This window comes from Rhodnius prolixus, unplaced genomic scaffold (genome assembly GCF_049639745.1).
Source record: "Rhodnius prolixus isolate KJV_2025 unplaced genomic scaffold, Rpr scaffold_3, whole genome shotgun sequence".
In the NCBI taxonomy this organism is placed as follows: Eukaryota; Metazoa; Arthropoda; class Insecta; order Hemiptera; family Reduviidae; genus Rhodnius; species Rhodnius prolixus.
This window is the reverse complement of record NW_027411603.1, coordinates 4361045-4377707: the sequence shown is the minus strand read 5'-3', so window position 1 is coordinate 4377707 and position 16663 is coordinate 4361045. Positions and strand designations below refer to the sequence as shown.

Genomic DNA, 16663 nt, shown 5'->3' with positions numbered 1-16663 from the left:
GTAGATTTATTTATACACGTTTAGTTCCGTTTTATGCTGTACTTACGTCCGATAAACTTTGTATTTGTTTTTCTTGGAAGTTTTCTAGCTTTCATAATTTGTCTTTTGCGTATAGATTTTATACATATTTGAAGACATTGTTTTTAATTTAGGTTGTAGAACTTATTTCACCGATCGGTATTGCCGCGTTCGTCAAGGGCAGGCCCTCTCGTCCTTCATACCTATAAAAGCTGAAGTCCCTCAAGGAAGCATTCTAGGTTCTTTCCTTTTTCTAATATATACTGCTGACTTACCTCTACCCCAAAATACAATAATTTCAACATTCACTGACGCTATTCTTCTATCATCCCACTCCGATCCGGTCCAAGCTAGCCAGAACATTCAAATCATTTAAATTTCCTCGAAACCTGGTTCCGAAAATGGAAAATAAAAATTAATGAACAAAAATCAGTGCACATTACGTTTGCTTTACGAAAGTACAACTTTCCTCCAGCTGACGTAGTACTGATACTTAGGACTGTACTTTGACAAGAGACTCACGTGGAACCCACATACTCGACTGAAACGACAAGACGTGAACAGACGCTACAAGCTACTTACTAGACTACTTGACCGCAGATCCAAACTCGACTTGAATCACAAACTGACAATTTACAAGACACTGTTAAGACCCATGTGGACACATGGAGCTAAAGTGTGAGGCTCAACCAAACCCTCCAACTCCAAACGCCTGCAGACACTACAGTCTAAAATCCTACAGGAAAATCCTGAATGCTCCATACTACATCTCTAACCTTACCATACACACTGACCTTCACATCCCTTTTGTCACCGATCTAATAAAGTCTCTCTAATAAAGTCGCAAATTTCACAGCCTCCTAGCTCTCCATCCTAATCCTCTTGTCCAAAAACTCTCCTCTCCTCACCTTCCTGACAATCCTCCTCGTCGTTTGAAGCGGAAGTGGCCTAGAGATCTATTGTGATTAAATCATTGTGAAAGAGTTTCACCAGTGGGTGATTGCTCTTACCATGACATTACAAGTGAACTGAACCAGTAAGACTTGGTGCAACATTTGTTGCAGTTGTAAATATACAAATAAAGTGGAAAAAAAGTTTGTAGGACCATTTTAATTAATATAAAGAGAGAACCCCTATCTTTATGTAAACCTCTCATAAGATCCGATTTCTCGTAAAAATGTCTTCAAGCAATCGGTCATTAGGGATTGTTCATAAACCACATCCCCGAGAGGAAAACAAGTTTAAACCTAACGTAAGCCATCGCCGATTTGCAGTATTCAAATTTAGGATTAAGACTGATTTTGCAGCCATCAAATTTATGCTAAAGATCCAAATAATCTATAATTAGTAATCACACCAATTTAAAATTTATTAAAATTGTAAAACATTATTTATTTTTATTTTTTTAGGATATCGTAGAAAATGAAGATATAAAACTGGACAAAATGTTCGTAGCTTCGTTAGTTCATGATCTTATTAAAGGAATGATGTTTCTACATGGTTCAGCAATCGGCGTCCATGGTAATCTTAAATCGGCTAATTGTGTTGTATCTTCACGTTGGGTGCTACAGGTGGCTGATTTTGGACTTAATGAATTGAGACATTGTCCAGAAAATGAAAGCATCGGTGAACATCAACCTTATAGAAGTAAGACCAAGTTTTCCTTAAGTTATTAACCAATTCGCTTTAAATTTAGGAGCTTTCGACCTAGGTCATCTTCAGGGCTAATTTACAATGTAATATTTTACATCATTAAAAGGGTTGGTGTGTCTTCTGACAAAGTCTGTTCACGGACTGGGTGTGTTCATGGACACGTAGTCCATGAACAGACAAGACAGAAGGAGAGATTTATTAATCTTAGCTTTATTAACACAATAAAATCATAGTGAATTAATGAAAATCTATTTAAAAGTAGTGAGTTTAATGAAAAAAATTTTATTCTTACAGATCTGTTGTGGACTGCACCAGAATTATTGAGAGACGAAGCACATATGCATAGAGGTACACAGAAAGGAGATGTATACGCATTTGCTATTATCCTTCACGAGATTATCGTACGAAAGGGTCCTTTTGGAGGATGCGGCAAAGATGAGCCAGGAGGTAATACACTTGTACAATCAGGAATAAATGTTGTTACAAATTTCTCCTGTCCTACACATAACCCTTTTTTACGAGGTTGCGAACAAAGTCTATTGAGCCCTTCCTTCTGATGTCTGGAGGTACCATCCAACCAAGTTCTTTCTCTAAGAAGAGAGAACCTTTCCCGTAATTCTATATTCAGAAAGCAGTTTTGTGAAATTCCTACCCACTATTTGTTAGATAGTCCCAAAAATTAAAAATGTTTTGTAAAAATAGTTTTATATTTAAAAAAAAAAAAAAAATTACAGAAATAGTTCGACTTGTCAGATGTCCACATTCGGATGAACCTTTTCGCCCAAACGTGGACTTGGTTAGAGATTCAGAAGTAGGGAGCGATCAAGTGATCAGTGTTATGGTAGATTCATGGGCTGAAGATCCGGAAATGAGGCCAGATTTTGGTACGATTAGATCTCGTTTGAAGAGTTTAAGAGGAGGAAAGTAAGTTTCTATCTTTTTTTTTATTAAGTCGTAGATCCTTTTACTTCTGCGAAGGTGTTATAGTACGTGAAAATACTTTTTATTAATTTGCCAGGCAACGAAATATAATGGATCAAATGATGGAAATGATGGAGAAATATGCAAATAATTTAGAAGAATTAGTTAATCAACGAACCTTGGAAGTCTATGAGGAAAAGCGAAAAACTGAAGATCTCTTACACCGGATGTTACCTGCGTAAGTTAGAAAAAAAAACAAAAACTTGTAACACTTTTGACCCATTATGAGGTCTTTACTTTTTAACTAAAAATATTTATTGCCTAATTTGATATAGACCTGTGGCCAAACGTCTGACAAGTGGTTTTGGAGTGGAACCTGAAAGTTTTGATCTAGTCACAATTTATTTTAGTGATATCGTTGGATTTACTGCGATGTCTGCCGAAAGTACTCCATTACAGGTAAATCAATTTCAATCATTCAATTAATGTACCTGATTTTTTTTTTTTTACATTTCCAAGAGTATTATTTTTTTAAAAAAAAACTCAATTTTTGTTGTTTAAATATCTATTTTGAGGTGTTGAAAAAGTGGTTTCTATAAGTTGGTCTCTGTGTGTAAAGTAATAATAATATTGATGATGATAATAATAATAATAATAATAGTAATAATAATATTAAAATAATAATAGTAACAACAATAACAATATTAAAATAATATTAAAATATTAATAATAATAATCGATTGTTTTATCGTTTTTTGTAGGTAGTAAATTTCTTAAATGATCTCTACACGCTGTTCGATCGTATCATAAAAGGTTATGATGTTTACAAAGTAGAAACTATTGGAGATGCATATATGGTGGTAAGTACTATAGTATTGTTTTTTTTTACCTTAATAAATAATATTAATTATTTTTACTTTCTCTTTTTAATACTAATAATAAAGAATTGCAATCGCGATAATTTTTTTTTTTTTTGCTGGTCTTCTGAGCACCAAAAAGTGTTTTTTTAAAGATAATTTTCTGAGCATTATAAAGGACTTAACTGATTAAAAAATAATTAGAATATCGATTAGCTTAACAATTCCAATTTCAGTCTTTTTTATTTTATTTTATTTTTTCTTTGTGATTCAGTTTACAAACCTAACACAATATCTAGTACACAATACTCGTAACAATATAGAACAATATAAGAATGTACTTACAATTATGAACTGTGGGCCAATAATAAAGATTGATAATGATTAATTAGAAATGGATCCAAATTTACTAAATAAAAGTAATTCAAGGTTTAACTCAAATCGCCATTATTCTACTAATTACTTTCTTCTCCCTCAACTCTAGTTGTAAATACCGTCACATCAATTATTTTATCTATTGCACTCAGTCCTTGGTAAATATCTCGGAGGGTTGTTAGTGCTGCTCCTCTGTGGTACTCATCTTTTTTACTTATCACATTAACCAGATGCGTACTTGTGCTGTTGTATTTATTTCAAAAAATATATTAAAAAAGTAAATAAATATATTATAAAGAAAACCAAATTTAGGTTTCAGGTCTTCCATTAAGAAACGGTGACAACCATGCAGGAGCGATTGCCTCTATGAGTCTGGATCTTCTGAATGCTGTGAAAAATTATAAAATAGCTCATAGACCGGATGAAACTTTGAAACTTAGAATTGGTATTCATACAGGTAAAAATAAATTGTTGAATGTTTATTTTAAATTTTAAGAATTACCAAGAACTTTTTACTTTCTTCTACCCTTTGCTGTGTAGAAAGAGAAGCGTAGAATTACAGAGTTAGAGTTTGCGCTAACAATGACGTGTTTTGAGATCTCTTAGGTAAAAAAAAAATATGTTTTTTTTTTAATTAGTATTTTAGGATTTTCCCGGAAATGGCTCCTACGAATTTCTTTAAACTCCGTTTAGTAGTTGCGTATTTGTAGATCTGCAGCTCTTATTTAGTAACATGTTTCCAGGAAAATTCTATTTAGGGCTTTTCTGGAAAAAGGGAGTTAAGCTTCTCTTTAGGATTTACCATTTACAGTTTATCATGCTGTCTAGCCACTGATTAAATATTAATAAGGATTGAATGTCAGGCTTAATTTCTAAATTTTAGAAAATTAGGTAATTGGGAATTAGGCCGTTTTACCTACTATTACTTCTATAGAGGTAGAAGAAGGTTCCTTCTAAGGTGGTAAGAATTAAATATAACTCAAACGTTAGGAGATTGAAGAAAATTGATGTGTTTCGAACTTTGTGAACATTAGTAAAAGAAAGTCGTGCGAGTGTGCTCACACTACAATTTTTAAATATAATTTCCGTAATAATGGATTATCTATTTACGGACAGGCCCAGTTGTAGCCGGAGTGGTTGGCCTAACGATGCCCAGATATTGCCTATTTGGTGACACCGTCAATACAGCATCCAGAATGGAAAGTAATGGTGAACCATTAAAAATTCACATCTCCCAACAGTGTTGTGCAGCTTTGCAAAAACTAGGCGGTTATCAGGTACAACCTAGAGGTATAATTAACATGAAAGGAAAGAAACCTGTACAAACTTATTGGCTGGTCGGTGCTACTGAGAAAGCTGTTAAACCTACTGAGGTAAGTTTCTCGAATTTCTTTTTATTTTCAGTATTCAAAGTAAGTGTACTATCTGAGATAATGCACAGGAAGTCTGTACATTTCCAAGAGAATAATACCTTGTAAGATTTTTTGCTTGAAAATATAAAAAATACAAAAGCTTTGTTTAGCCCAATAATATATGAGCCATATTTTTGAATGGTCATGATATAAATAATCTTTGATATTACTCTGAACATTAAACAAGAACAAAACTCTTGACGCTACAACTCAGTTTACTAACTGCGTAATCAGAATCATAACTTCTCTTTCTCTTGCAGTACGGGCATGTTCCTCTAAAGGCACTGTTGCCACATGACCTGTTTTTCCGAAAAAAACAGGCGACCATTTGTTTCGAAGTGCTTCGAGCGCGAACAACTTTTGTTGGATTTGGTTCATCTTGAAACACCAATACAGTCGACTGCTGTTTAGTTTCTGGCTCATTCGCATATATCGATGATTCGTCACCTGTTACAATCTTATACACGTCTTTTGAAGCACCGCCATTGTATTTCTTAAGCATTTGTTTGCACCAATCGACACGAGCATCTTTTTTGAGATTTTGTCAGATTATGTGGGTTCCAACGAGAACAAACCTTTTTCACGGCTAAATGATCATGCAATATTTTATATATGCTGGTGGAACTAATGCCTAAGGTTGCCTCAATCTCACAGTATGTCACATGACGGATCTTGCATTATTACTCGTAGTTTTTGCACAGCATCAATATTTTCTGACACAACAACTGATTTTGGACGACCTTCACGACTTTCGTCGGTGAGCGAACGACGACCACGATTGAATTCGTTATACCAGCGTTTCACAGTGGAAAAGAATGGGGCTTTATCGCTAAAAGTGGAAGTAAGTTGATCGATGCACTCCTGTCTTGATAATCCACGTCGAAAGTCGTAATAAATCATTGCACGAAAATTTTCACGAGTTAATTCCATTTTTTCGCTGAGACACAATTTTCAAATGACTGTAAACAACACAAATCGCGCTCAAATAACAAAACGTTCTGAAGAAGGTTATGGACAAAAATGTCAAAACTTTCACTCAGTGATGCCAAGGCTCAAAATATAATTAGTGCCCCTCGTAGCAGTATTCCGATACTCATTCTTAAATGAAATTTCGTGAATTTGCTATTGTCACTGCCTCCTATTTGAGGTAATTTATTGCTTAAAGTACAAAAGTACGAATGCGGTTTTTTAAAGATTTATTTCCTAATGTTTCCGCTAGAATCAAGAGTCCAAACTTCCTGCCTTCTTTCTTCACAAGACTCTGAGTGTCATATTCTTTGTTTTTACAGCTTTATTTTTCCCGAACCATTCTTTCAGTCATGTATATTTTTAATACAGTGGCAAAATTCCTGAAATGTTGCTGCAAATATCAGTCACACAGTAAAATAATATCTTTATATCTGCAGGTGGATCTTACGGAACTCCCTCCGCCATTATTTTGCCGTCCGAGAAAATCACCCAAGATAATGGGACTTGTAGACAGTCGTCGCCAGAGTTCGGTATTGCGAACCTGTGCACAGCCAGTCGTTCTTCGTCCATTGGTCAGAGGAGCACAATCTTTGGATCCGTTACCTTCAACAGCAATTCCAAGATCACCGGTGAAAAGAAGCTGTCATTCTCTTCAGGTTAGATAAAAAAAAAAAAGAAGAAGAAGGTTTTAGTCTCCAGTACTTTTTATTTCACTAATTGGTTATTTTACAATTTTTTTTTTTTTTTTTATAGGAGAAAGGAGTCGTATGTAGTAGTATTTGCGGCAACGGTGCTTTAGTTAGTGAGCCATTACTGCAAGACAACAAACGTTGGCATTCATTGGAAACCGTTTCCGCTGAACCTTGCACAAAGAAATCATTGGCCACCAGATCATCGTTACGCAGCTGGCTATTCGGATTGTTCAACAATACCGCTTTCAATGCTAGCGACGCCAGTCTAAGAAAAGTCGGCTATCAAGATCTACAGCCGGAAAGGGAAAGTATTGTTTGACGTCATTTTTTTTTTTGTGAGTATTGTGTTGAGTGATGATAAAACGGGGCGAGAAAAATTGTTCGAGAAAAACAAGGAAAACAAATTCTGGGATTGATGTGTATGGTTTGTGTATATATATATATATTTTGTTTTTCTTCTTCTCCTATAAGTGATAGTGCTAGTTTTCTAGGAGAAATGGAAAAAAAAACCGGGGCGACCATTTTGTTGGTAACTATTCAGCGATTTAATTTAATTATATTTAACAAAGGACTATATTGAAATTTTTTTAGTCAGAATTATTATTATTTTAAAGTAATGTCTGTGGGGGTATTGAATGGAGAGATGTTGATGATGATGACCTGTGAAATTGTGATTAAATAATTTAATTTTGGGATAAAGAAGAAATGAAATTTTGGAATTTAAATTTGAAAACGTTTTTTTGTATTTGTAATTTTTGTGGCAAAAATTAAATTAACATGTTCACATAACTTGATGGAATTTCCTATTTAATGAAAAAGGATAAATGAAAAAAAGAAAATAATGTAATTTTCACTTGGATATTTATATAAAATTTAAAATTTGGTAATGAGTTTATATATGTTAAATCGTACATATTCGAGAGGGCGTTTGTTCAAGTGCCTATTTGCGTCATATATTTTTTTTTCTGGCTTAGTTTACACGAACTTTTTTCTTTTAAAGAAAAAATATAATAATATAAATGTACATTAATTATTAGTAATTTTTATATAAAATATATAGTTGCCATAATAGTTTAAAATAGGATTTAATTCAAATATATATAGAGAGAGAAATAATTCTCGAGTCCCTAAGATTTTACAGTTTTAATACTTATTGAAATGAAAATTTCTGGTATTATTGATTTCCAATCAATAAAATTACATATCTCATAGTGTCTTAAAAGAAGTTTTTTAAAAATATATTTACGCACATTTCTTAAAAAAAAAAAAGAAAAAAAAAGTTACTATTCCTTATCTAAAAACGTTTAAGAAGTAATAAATATCATTCTGCCTTATTTTGGACGGCTTAAAGTTGAAAAAAAAAACTTATAAATTAGGGTTTAATCATTTACAATTACGCCTATTTCTACAAATAAATTGAACAAGTGTCGTACGTGAATGACTTAAGTCAATTAAAAGAATATACAGTGGGTCAAAAAAAGTATTCGTACGCTAAGTTTTTTTGCTTTATCTACTGAACTTTTGTTTCTAGGATGACTTATTTCTTCAGCACTGAAATCGAAGATAGTAACAATGAATTTAATGCTCTCATTTTCTTTTATAAACATAAAGAATTGCATAAAGAATTTGGGAAGAATTAAAAAGCTGCTTATTGGCAAACTTACCGAGTGAAATCCAGTCTCTTCATCCAATTGATTTCACTAATAAATGGTTTCTTTCTTGCAGTTCTACTTTTGTAACTCGTTGCATATTGGCGATTTCGGATGGTCTGTGGCGTAACAAGGGGGGGGGTCCCTGAAGTTAACGTGCTCATCGAAAGCACATACTTCTTTCAACAGGATAACGATCCCAAATATACAGCCCAAAAAAAACAACAACTAAGGAACGGCTGCTTTATAATGCCCAGAAACAACTTCTCACCCCTCCACAGTCTCCGTATATAAACCCAATTGAAAATATATGGTCTTATTTGGAGCGGAAAATTCGAAAATTGAAATGTTTTTCCAGAGAAGAGCTCATAACCAATCTTAAAGAAATCATGGGCAGAAATCACACATCTCAAGAGACACTAAACCTGGGTGGAATCTATGCCAAGGAGGCTTCAAGCAATAATAAATGTAAAGGGATTGCTTACAAAACATTAGGTCTTTAGTTTTGCGTTAATTATAACATTCAGACTGAGTGTATGAATACTTATTATGTATAAATTATTATTCTGCTTTTTAACCAATTCTTAATGTTTATAAAAGAAAATGAGAGCATTAAATTCATTGTTACTATCTTCGATTTCAGTGCTGAAGAAATAGTCATCCTAGAAACAAAAGTTCAGTTGATAAAGTAAGCAAACTTAGTGTATGAACACTTTTTTTGACCCACTGTATATTAAAACTTTTTTTTTCCAAAAAAAAGTTACTATTCCGTATCTAAAAACGTTTAAGAAGTAATAAATATCATTCTGCCTTATTTTGGACGGCTTAAAGTGAAAAAAAAACTTATAAATTAGGGTCTAATCATTTACAATTACACCTATTTCTACAAATAATTGAACAAGTGTCTTACATGAATGACTTTAGTCATTTAAAAAAAAAATGTAATTGAAACATTTATTTATTTTTAATATTTGTACAAGCGAGCAATCCTTTTTAGTAGATAGAATATATCAGTTTTTTTTTGTTTTCAATTTCAAAGTAAGTAAAGGAAAAGGAAAATCTTTTGTAAGTGCGTAGATTTGGTCCTAAAAGGGAAAAACCGTAAGTGAAAGTTACCGTATGTGAAATAAATAAATACAAATTATTTTGTTTGTGTATATGTTAAATAGAAAGATTTTTTTGTAAGTGTTAGAAACGATAGTTGTAATAAAATTTATTGTAATTATTGTAACAAAATACAAGAACTCTTTTATTGGATAAAAACAAAATGGAAAGTGCACAAAAATTTTATAAAAGAGGGGCCAATTACTTTATTATTTCAGTTTTCTGGATCTTTTTATATCGCATATTGAAAAAAGATGTTCCATGTTTATTTTTACATTGACTACAATCAAAAATTATACAAGATTTCACTATATAAATACAAAAAAAATATATAACTGGGCGCAAAAAGTTGTTAAATAATTTGAAAGTTGTGTTTTAATGATCAATTTATGTCATTATGGTGGGGACCGATAGCTCTAGGCTATGCTATGCGGACCCTGAGCTCCAAACTCAATAATAAATAATAATAGCAATACAAAGCGAGTGAATTGTGCCTTCTTGCTGTCTGATCTCTAAACCCATGAAAATCCTTTAGTGTAGTAACTCACTTTCCCCAAGCTTAAAAGCTCGCTAAGGGCAGCAGGAATATCTCCTGGAACAAAATCTTGAGTCGAAGAACCCTGCCGCCATGAGACCACACTCCAGTACTCAGTATCTCCGTGAAACATATTAAAGTCAGATTAGGGCTAGAACATTGGCATAAAAAAAAAATGCGGAAATGAGTGCACGACAAAGTTGTGGGAGTTTTCTCGGACTTTTCGTTTTCTTTTCATGTTCATTCGATCCATGCAGTTATAACCTAATTTGTTACTAGTTCAATAATCCCTGTTACTAGAAGTTTTAAAGCTTTTTTTAGTTACACTGGGCTTCAACAGTGTTCACTACCACACCCAGGGGCGGCTTAACCGATAGTGCAGGGTGTGCAATGCACACGGGCGCCGCCGTCTCAGGGGGCGCCGCGGCGCTCCCTGAGACAGCTAAGAGCATCGTCTTGGACCATCATGGTACAACAATGATATGACAGAAGCGGCCAGCCAGCGCGGGTTATCAAACGCGAGCGCCCAATGGGCGGCTTCTTTTTCGAACATTTTGTTTCAACTCAAAGTTAATAGTTATAGCCGCGGGGGGGGGGGTCAGGCCTAGGGGGCGCCAGGGTTTCATTGCACACGGGCGCTACACGAGCTAGAGCTGCCCCTGACCAGACCCTTGAGGAAGATATACTCTGCCCTCTTCTCTACTTCGCTAGAAAATGAACACTTATCTTTGAATTAACGAAAATTTCTCATTCTTTCAAAAAATTGTACTTTTCATGAAGCCTGAACAATTTCCTCGATATTTCGCTATTATTTATACAGTTTTCCGCTTATCTCAATTTATTACCGTTAGTAATCCAATTTTGTTCGTATTTGGATGCAATTCTCCTCGTCTAAAATGTTGGAACGTAACAAGGCGCTCAGTTTTATTTATTTTTTTCAAGCGACGGTAAAAAAATAACCTATACTGTATCGGAAAATACAAATAACCAAAGTTAATTAAAAGTAAAGCACAAGGTTTGAAGTTCACTAAGATAAGGTTAAATTTATCTGCAGCTAACCCTTCAGAATTTTTTTTGTTTGCCTCCATCAAAAAAAACAAACAAAGAATAATTGTCATAATAATTTTTGAGCATCTTTAATGTACATAAATATAAATATATAATTTTTTTGAATACGAAAAACCAAAATAAGAAAAAATATGGACATATTATTGTAAATATTTTTTTTTTTAAGTACATGTATTTTTTTTTTAAACAAAAAATCGAATAGCTGCCGAATACAAAATGGCAGTGGCTTCCATAGTTAACTAGTAAGCATAGAACTATTTTTTCCTAAAAAATAATAATTGATCAGTTGCCATATTATTTAATAGTTTTTATTATTTTTTTTTTTTTTTTTTGTTAAGGGTACAAAATAGAAATGCATAATTTATATACGTATGTTATATATTCAAATATATACATATAATAATCAAATATTTGTATAAAAAAAAAGAAGAGGAAATTATCGATTTTTGTTTTATAAAATAATGTTATTTTTTAATTTTAAAAAAGTAAGAAAAGGAAAGAAAAAGAAAGTTTAGTTTTGCCTAGATCAGAAAAAAGAAAAGAATTTCCCAAATTTGTTTATGTAATAAAAAAAATTTGTTGTTTTTTGTACAGTTTAAAAAAGGGAAATACATTTTTACGAAGTTGGTAAAATTGCTTCACTAAAAATAAAAAATAATTATTAGGCAAATAAAAAATTTATTTAAATTAAAGATTGGTGTTTGTAATAAGTAAAAAAAAAAGAAAAAAAAATAACTTTTGCTCTTTTTTTTATTTCTTTTTCCGTGCTATAGTTTTTAATAATTTTTATTTTTTTTTTTTAGGATGTTTATAGGATGGCTGTGAAACAAAAAAAAAAATTTTCTCCCTTTATAAAGGGCAGACAAAATGATTGTACTGTCAGCAGGATGCAGTGCCAAGTATTATACATACACAAAAGAAAAGAAATTTAATAGCTTATGTGTTTTTAATTTGATATGAGTCTGAGAAAATTTCTGTCTCATAAGATATAAATATATAAAAAAAATAAAATGTGTAAACTACCGTAAATAAAGTATATTTTAACGAGGATTTTAATTGCATCAAAACAATTTATCATAAATTAACCTTCTACTCATGAAAAGTAAAAATAAAATTAAAAAAAAAATGATGTAATTGTAAACGCGATTACAAGTTAGGGATATGTAAAACGAGGTAAATTTGAATTGGAGGTAGGTGGTGAATGAATGGTATTATCATGAGTCCATCGGAAGCATAGGAGTGAAGAGGAGGAAAGGATGGAAAGAAGGAAATTAAAAATGGATTAGCTTCCTTTAAGTGCAACCAGCCATTAAGCTTTTAGAATTGTAGGCAATAAATTTTTGAATCCACCATATTGGATAACATCTCGAGATTACATTCACATAAATGTGAACAGGGACTCGAAAGCATTTATTAAAAACAAATTCAGGTCATGTGTAAGAATGGAAATTATTCAATATTTTCAATTCTGGTCTACGCGGTAAAATTTTTTTTTTTGTAATTTATTTGTTATTCACAATCTACAATAGAATAAAATGCAATCAGTGAATATGATGAAAGTAGACTTTATGGCTGGATCAGCTTGAGGAGAGAAGCTGCCCTCCGGCAACACTCTCGCTGGAGTTCCTTACATTACTGGAGCTGGTCACGAGGCCAACAGCGTTTCAATCGTCGTGGAGGACGATCTGGAATCGTTGTGGAGGCAAGATTTTGAATAAGAGGATTGGTACAGAATGGAAGAGAGTCGAAGAATTTTCTATATTTAAATTTGGATTCGTCAGTTACGTATGAGATTTTGAGATCGTTATGGAGGGTGGAGTTAGAGACATAAAATGGAGAATTCGTAATCTGACGGAGAATTTTTGATTGGAAGGACTGTATTTTTTGTGAATTAGAAAGTTTGGCTGAACCCCACAGTTCGAGTCCATAAGTCCAGATCGGTTTGAGTACGCTGTTGTATATTAGTCGTTTATGTTCCAGTGGTAGTTTGGATTGTCTGCCAATTAGTCGCAATAGTAATTTGTTTCGTCGGTTGAGTTCAAGTCTTTTCAGTTTAGTGTGCGGATTCCACGTTAGTCTTTTGTCGATGTACATCCCAAGGTAGCGAACTAAATTAGCAGAAGGAAGAGGAATGGAGTTGAAACTTACAGAGGGACAAGAATTACGACGCAGAGTAAAAGTTATCTGTTCGCACTTTTGAGGATTGAATTTGACTCTCCACTTTTTGGCCCAGGGTTCTAGTTTGTGTAGATGTGGCGGTAAAAATAGATTTGAAAATTAATATCTACATACCAGGTGATAACACCCAAAAAGGTTATACTTGAGTAGTGAAGGTTAAGGCTTGAAGGAAAGGTTCTGTAAGTTCTTAAACGTTTTGCAATTTGAAAAAAAATAAATAAATAGATTCATGTCACTATTATATCGTAGATATCTTCGTCTTTTAGAAAAATGGCCTGTTGACCAAACTAAAAGAGATAGGTAAATATTTTTAAATTAAAGACACCTAGTAAACTTATATTTTTTTGTTCTTTATGTGTTTTTTAAGTGTATACGTATTTTGTTTTTCTTTTTTAGAGATCTAGGGAACTTTATACGAAAACAGGTTCAATTAAAGTTCACTTTAGGAGAACTTAGCAAACAAAGTGACGAAAAAGATTGTGAAAAAACTTACGAAACTTTGCAAAGACTTGTCGACGATCATTATCGTAAAAGATATGCTAGACATGATTTTTCAGCTACTGGCTTGACAGCTGAACAATGTAAAGGTGTTCTTTCAGATGATTTTCTAAGACTTTTATCAGAAAGTGAAAAAGGTTTCTTGAAACGTATGTTCTAAAATGATGCTGCAGAGTTCATTTTTAGTGCTTAGGCAGAAGGTAAGGACTTTATTTTTAAGTAAGGTTTTATTTAATAGTATTTCATAGAAATTTTTGTGGCTAGAAAGAAATTCTACTTTCATAACTTTTTAGGAATAGTTCTTTAAATTAGCTTTAAAAAAAAAAAAAAAATCAGAACTATTGAAACTATAAATGTTATAGTCTACTTCATTCCATCTTTAATTCTTTTGAATTCCTTCTAACGGAATCCCTGAAACTTGTTTTCTGGGATTTATGGAACTTTCGGTCTACTGATTGGGCTAGAGAATCGTTTCTAGTTTTTACATTTTCATGCGTTCCGATCATTAAACAATTTACTAATCAACGTTATTGAATCATGGAGTAGTCTGCAAATTTTGGGTACTTATCTCACATCTCATTGAAAACACTACTTGGAAATTTGAATCCAGTGAATAAAGTTTTTGGATGAAATACATCCCAAGATATTATTTACAAAATTACATGGTTCTTGTTCATGGAATTTTCTTATTACTGATTCAAGGAAAATAAGTTGTCAGTTTCTTTCTTATTTTCTATTTATTTTAGCCACTCTTTCCACCTAGGGACTTTGTCATCTTTCAGGCTTATTCAAAGCTTAACATTTGATTGTTCCTTTAGTTGTGAATGTTTGGGCATTACTTCTTTTTTGCAATCAACGTTTATGTATGCTTTTCTTTCAGTTGCACTTTTTAATTTCTATAGTCCAGTGACGAAAGGGGTTAATTGGCATATTGTGGTTTATTGGAGCCGAAAAGCAAATTAAATTTATTACAATTGAAAATGTAGTTGGGTTCGTATCGTGGATTTTATTCGTAGTAACACGCATGTTTTTCTTGCTTCTGATTGATTTTGAATTTTCATCTCTCATCAGAGATATTGTTCAGTGAATCCGTCAGTTTGGTCTAAAAACATTTATTTCTACAATGTTCCTGCTGCACTATATATCAAAATCATTAACATTGGACACCTGCATAAATAGTTGTATTAATTTTGTATATTTCAGATTTTCTGCAAAAGGTGTATGAGTCACATACCAGTAATGGTGAACAATGTTGTTAATTATCTAAAACATAAAAACGTTATCATAGACATGACTTTCGGTGCAGGTGGCCACACCAAGGCATTGCTAAAATCATCTCCATCCTCTGTAATAATATGTCTGGACAAAGATCCTGAAGCTTTTAAAGTTGCCCAACAATTAGCCGTTGAACATCCAAATAGGATTCACCCGATTCATGGTAATTTTAGTGATTTACCACAACTATTGTCAAAGCTAAATGTTAAACATGTGGACGGAATTCTTTTTGACTATGGATGTTCATCTGGTCAGCTAGATATAGCAGAAAGAGGATTTTCTCTGAGTAAAACTGGACCGTTGGATATGCGTATGAATCCTAACAATGACACACCAACAGCGGCTGATGTACTGGAGTACGCAGATGAACAAGATTTATATGGGATTTTCAAAATATACGGCGAGGAAAAGCATGCTCGTAAAATTGCTCGTGCAATAATTGAAAATCGTTATACGTTCACTCCAGTTAGGACTACAACAGATCTAGCCAATCTTGTGTCGAATATCTTACCAAACAGAACGGATAAACTAGGCCGTCCAGCGCATCCGGCTACAAAAATCTTCCAGGCGTTACGTATATTCGTCAACGATGAACTGAACGAAATCGATTATGGTATGATATTGGCAAAACATTTTTTAAAACTAGGCGGTACATTAGTTACTGTAACGTTTCATTCATTGGAAGATACCATTGTTAAACGTCATTTAACTGGTAATCTTTTGGAGAATTCTGCCAATCCTGTACCACTTCGATTTTCTAGTCATATTACTTGTTCGGATAAAGAGCAGTCCAATGATGCTTGTTGGCTCATGCTGACCAAACATGTGGTTACAGCAACTAGTGAAGAAGTGCAAAACAATCCTAGGAGTAGATCTGCTAAACTTAGGGCAGCTGTCAGAGTTAAGTAATAAATATAATTATCGAAAGATTTTAATCGATTTTTTATCCCTACAGTGTTTTTTCCTCCCCTTCCCCTTACTGTGTAGTGAGACATTAATTAATTCTAATCGTGCAGGTCTTTAGTTTTCACCAGAAAGATGGTTTTGAGTTCGAAAAAACGAAGAAAATTCTCATTCTATTCTTAGCTTAGGTATCACCAGAAGAAGACACAAAAGGTTTTAGTTAAAATCGTCGACTGGAAGCAATATTTAACTTATTTTTTTTATTTTTTCAATAGTTTTTTAGATTTTATCAACAATAGCTTTAACTACTTTAAATTGGGTGTAATCTATAACATTAAACAGTTAAATTTTTCCATGAAAATTCGATTAAAGACGTTTCTATGGTAGGGGGCTGTTAGATTTCTCTCTAAAGTGTCATTTCAGTCACTGATTGGAAAGCAGGAGTTGAGTCTTGTTGCTAAATTGATGCTATATCTAAACGGTATTTCTGTCTGTGCTCCTCTATGGTTCTGTGAAAGCTGGACGGTGCTGGATAGGCATGCCAGTAAGCTGTCGG

The 16663-nt window shown here is 33.1% G+C and overlaps 3 protein-coding genes across 12 annotated transcripts in view; all 3 read left to right on the top strand.

Annotated features, from left to right (window-relative positions):
• The window catches only part of LOC141453594 (receptor-type guanylate cyclase Gyc76C-like), a 120645-nt gene extending 108342 nt beyond the window's left edge, over positions 1-12303 (top strand). For all 10 annotated transcript variants that reach the window (XM_074126980.1, XM_074126985.1, XM_074126987.1 and 7 more), the window contains 10 exons: positions 1428-1665; positions 1966-2118; positions 2406-2595; positions 2690-2830; positions 2928-3051; positions 3354-3452; positions 4137-4281; positions 4941-5197; positions 6643-6861; positions 6959-12303. In XM_074126980.1, coding sequence (XP_073983081.1) covers positions 1428-1665; positions 1966-2118; positions 2406-2595; positions 2690-2830; positions 2928-3051; positions 3354-3452; positions 4137-4281; positions 4941-5197; positions 6643-6861; positions 6959-7216 — 1824 coding nt within the window. In that variant the 3' untranslated portion in view covers positions 7217-12303. The remainder of the gene's footprint in view (positions 1-1427; positions 1666-1965; positions 2119-2405; positions 2596-2689; positions 2831-2927; positions 3052-3353; positions 3453-4136; positions 4282-4940; positions 5198-6642; positions 6862-6958) is intronic.
• A 1357-nt stretch (positions 12304-13660) lies between these two features.
• Positions 13661-14089, top strand: LOC141452206 (ubiquinol-cytochrome-c reductase complex assembly factor 2). Its single transcript, XM_074124128.1, has 2 exons — positions 13661-13731; positions 13828-14089. The coding sequence occupies exons 1-2, from the start codon at positions 13661-13663 to the stop codon at positions 14087-14089; spliced, it is 333 nt and encodes a 110-aa protein (XP_073980229.1).
• LOC141453607 (putative receptor-type tyrosine-protein phosphatase mosPTP-1) lies at positions 13838-16134 on the top strand. The gene is made up of 2 exons (XM_074127032.1): positions 13838-14129; positions 15133-16134. The coding sequence occupies exons 1-2, from the start codon at positions 14091-14093 to the stop codon at positions 16111-16113; spliced, it is 1020 nt and encodes a 339-aa protein (XP_073983133.1). The 5' UTR covers positions 13838-14090; the 3' UTR covers positions 16114-16134.
• The last annotated feature ends 529 nt before the right edge of the window (positions 16135-16663 follow it).

Bases quoted from the DNA above. Each gene is read 5' to 3' on its own strand.
- LOC141452206 (XM_074124128.1), top strand. From the start codon at position 13,661: ATGTCACTATTATATCGTAGATATCTTCGTCTTTTAGAAAAATGGCCT. The intron at 13,732-13,827 runs GTAAATATTTTT...TTTCTTTTTTAG, and splicing joins GACCAAACTAAAAGAGATAG to AGATCTAGGGAACTTTATAC.
- LOC141453607 (XM_074127032.1), top strand. From the start codon at position 14,091: ATGATGCTGCAGAGTTCATTTTTAGTGCTTAGGCAGAAG. The intron at 14,130-15,132 runs GTAAGGACTTTA...TGTATATTTCAG, and splicing joins TTTTAGTGCTTAGGCAGAAG to ATTTTCTGCAAAAGGTGTAT.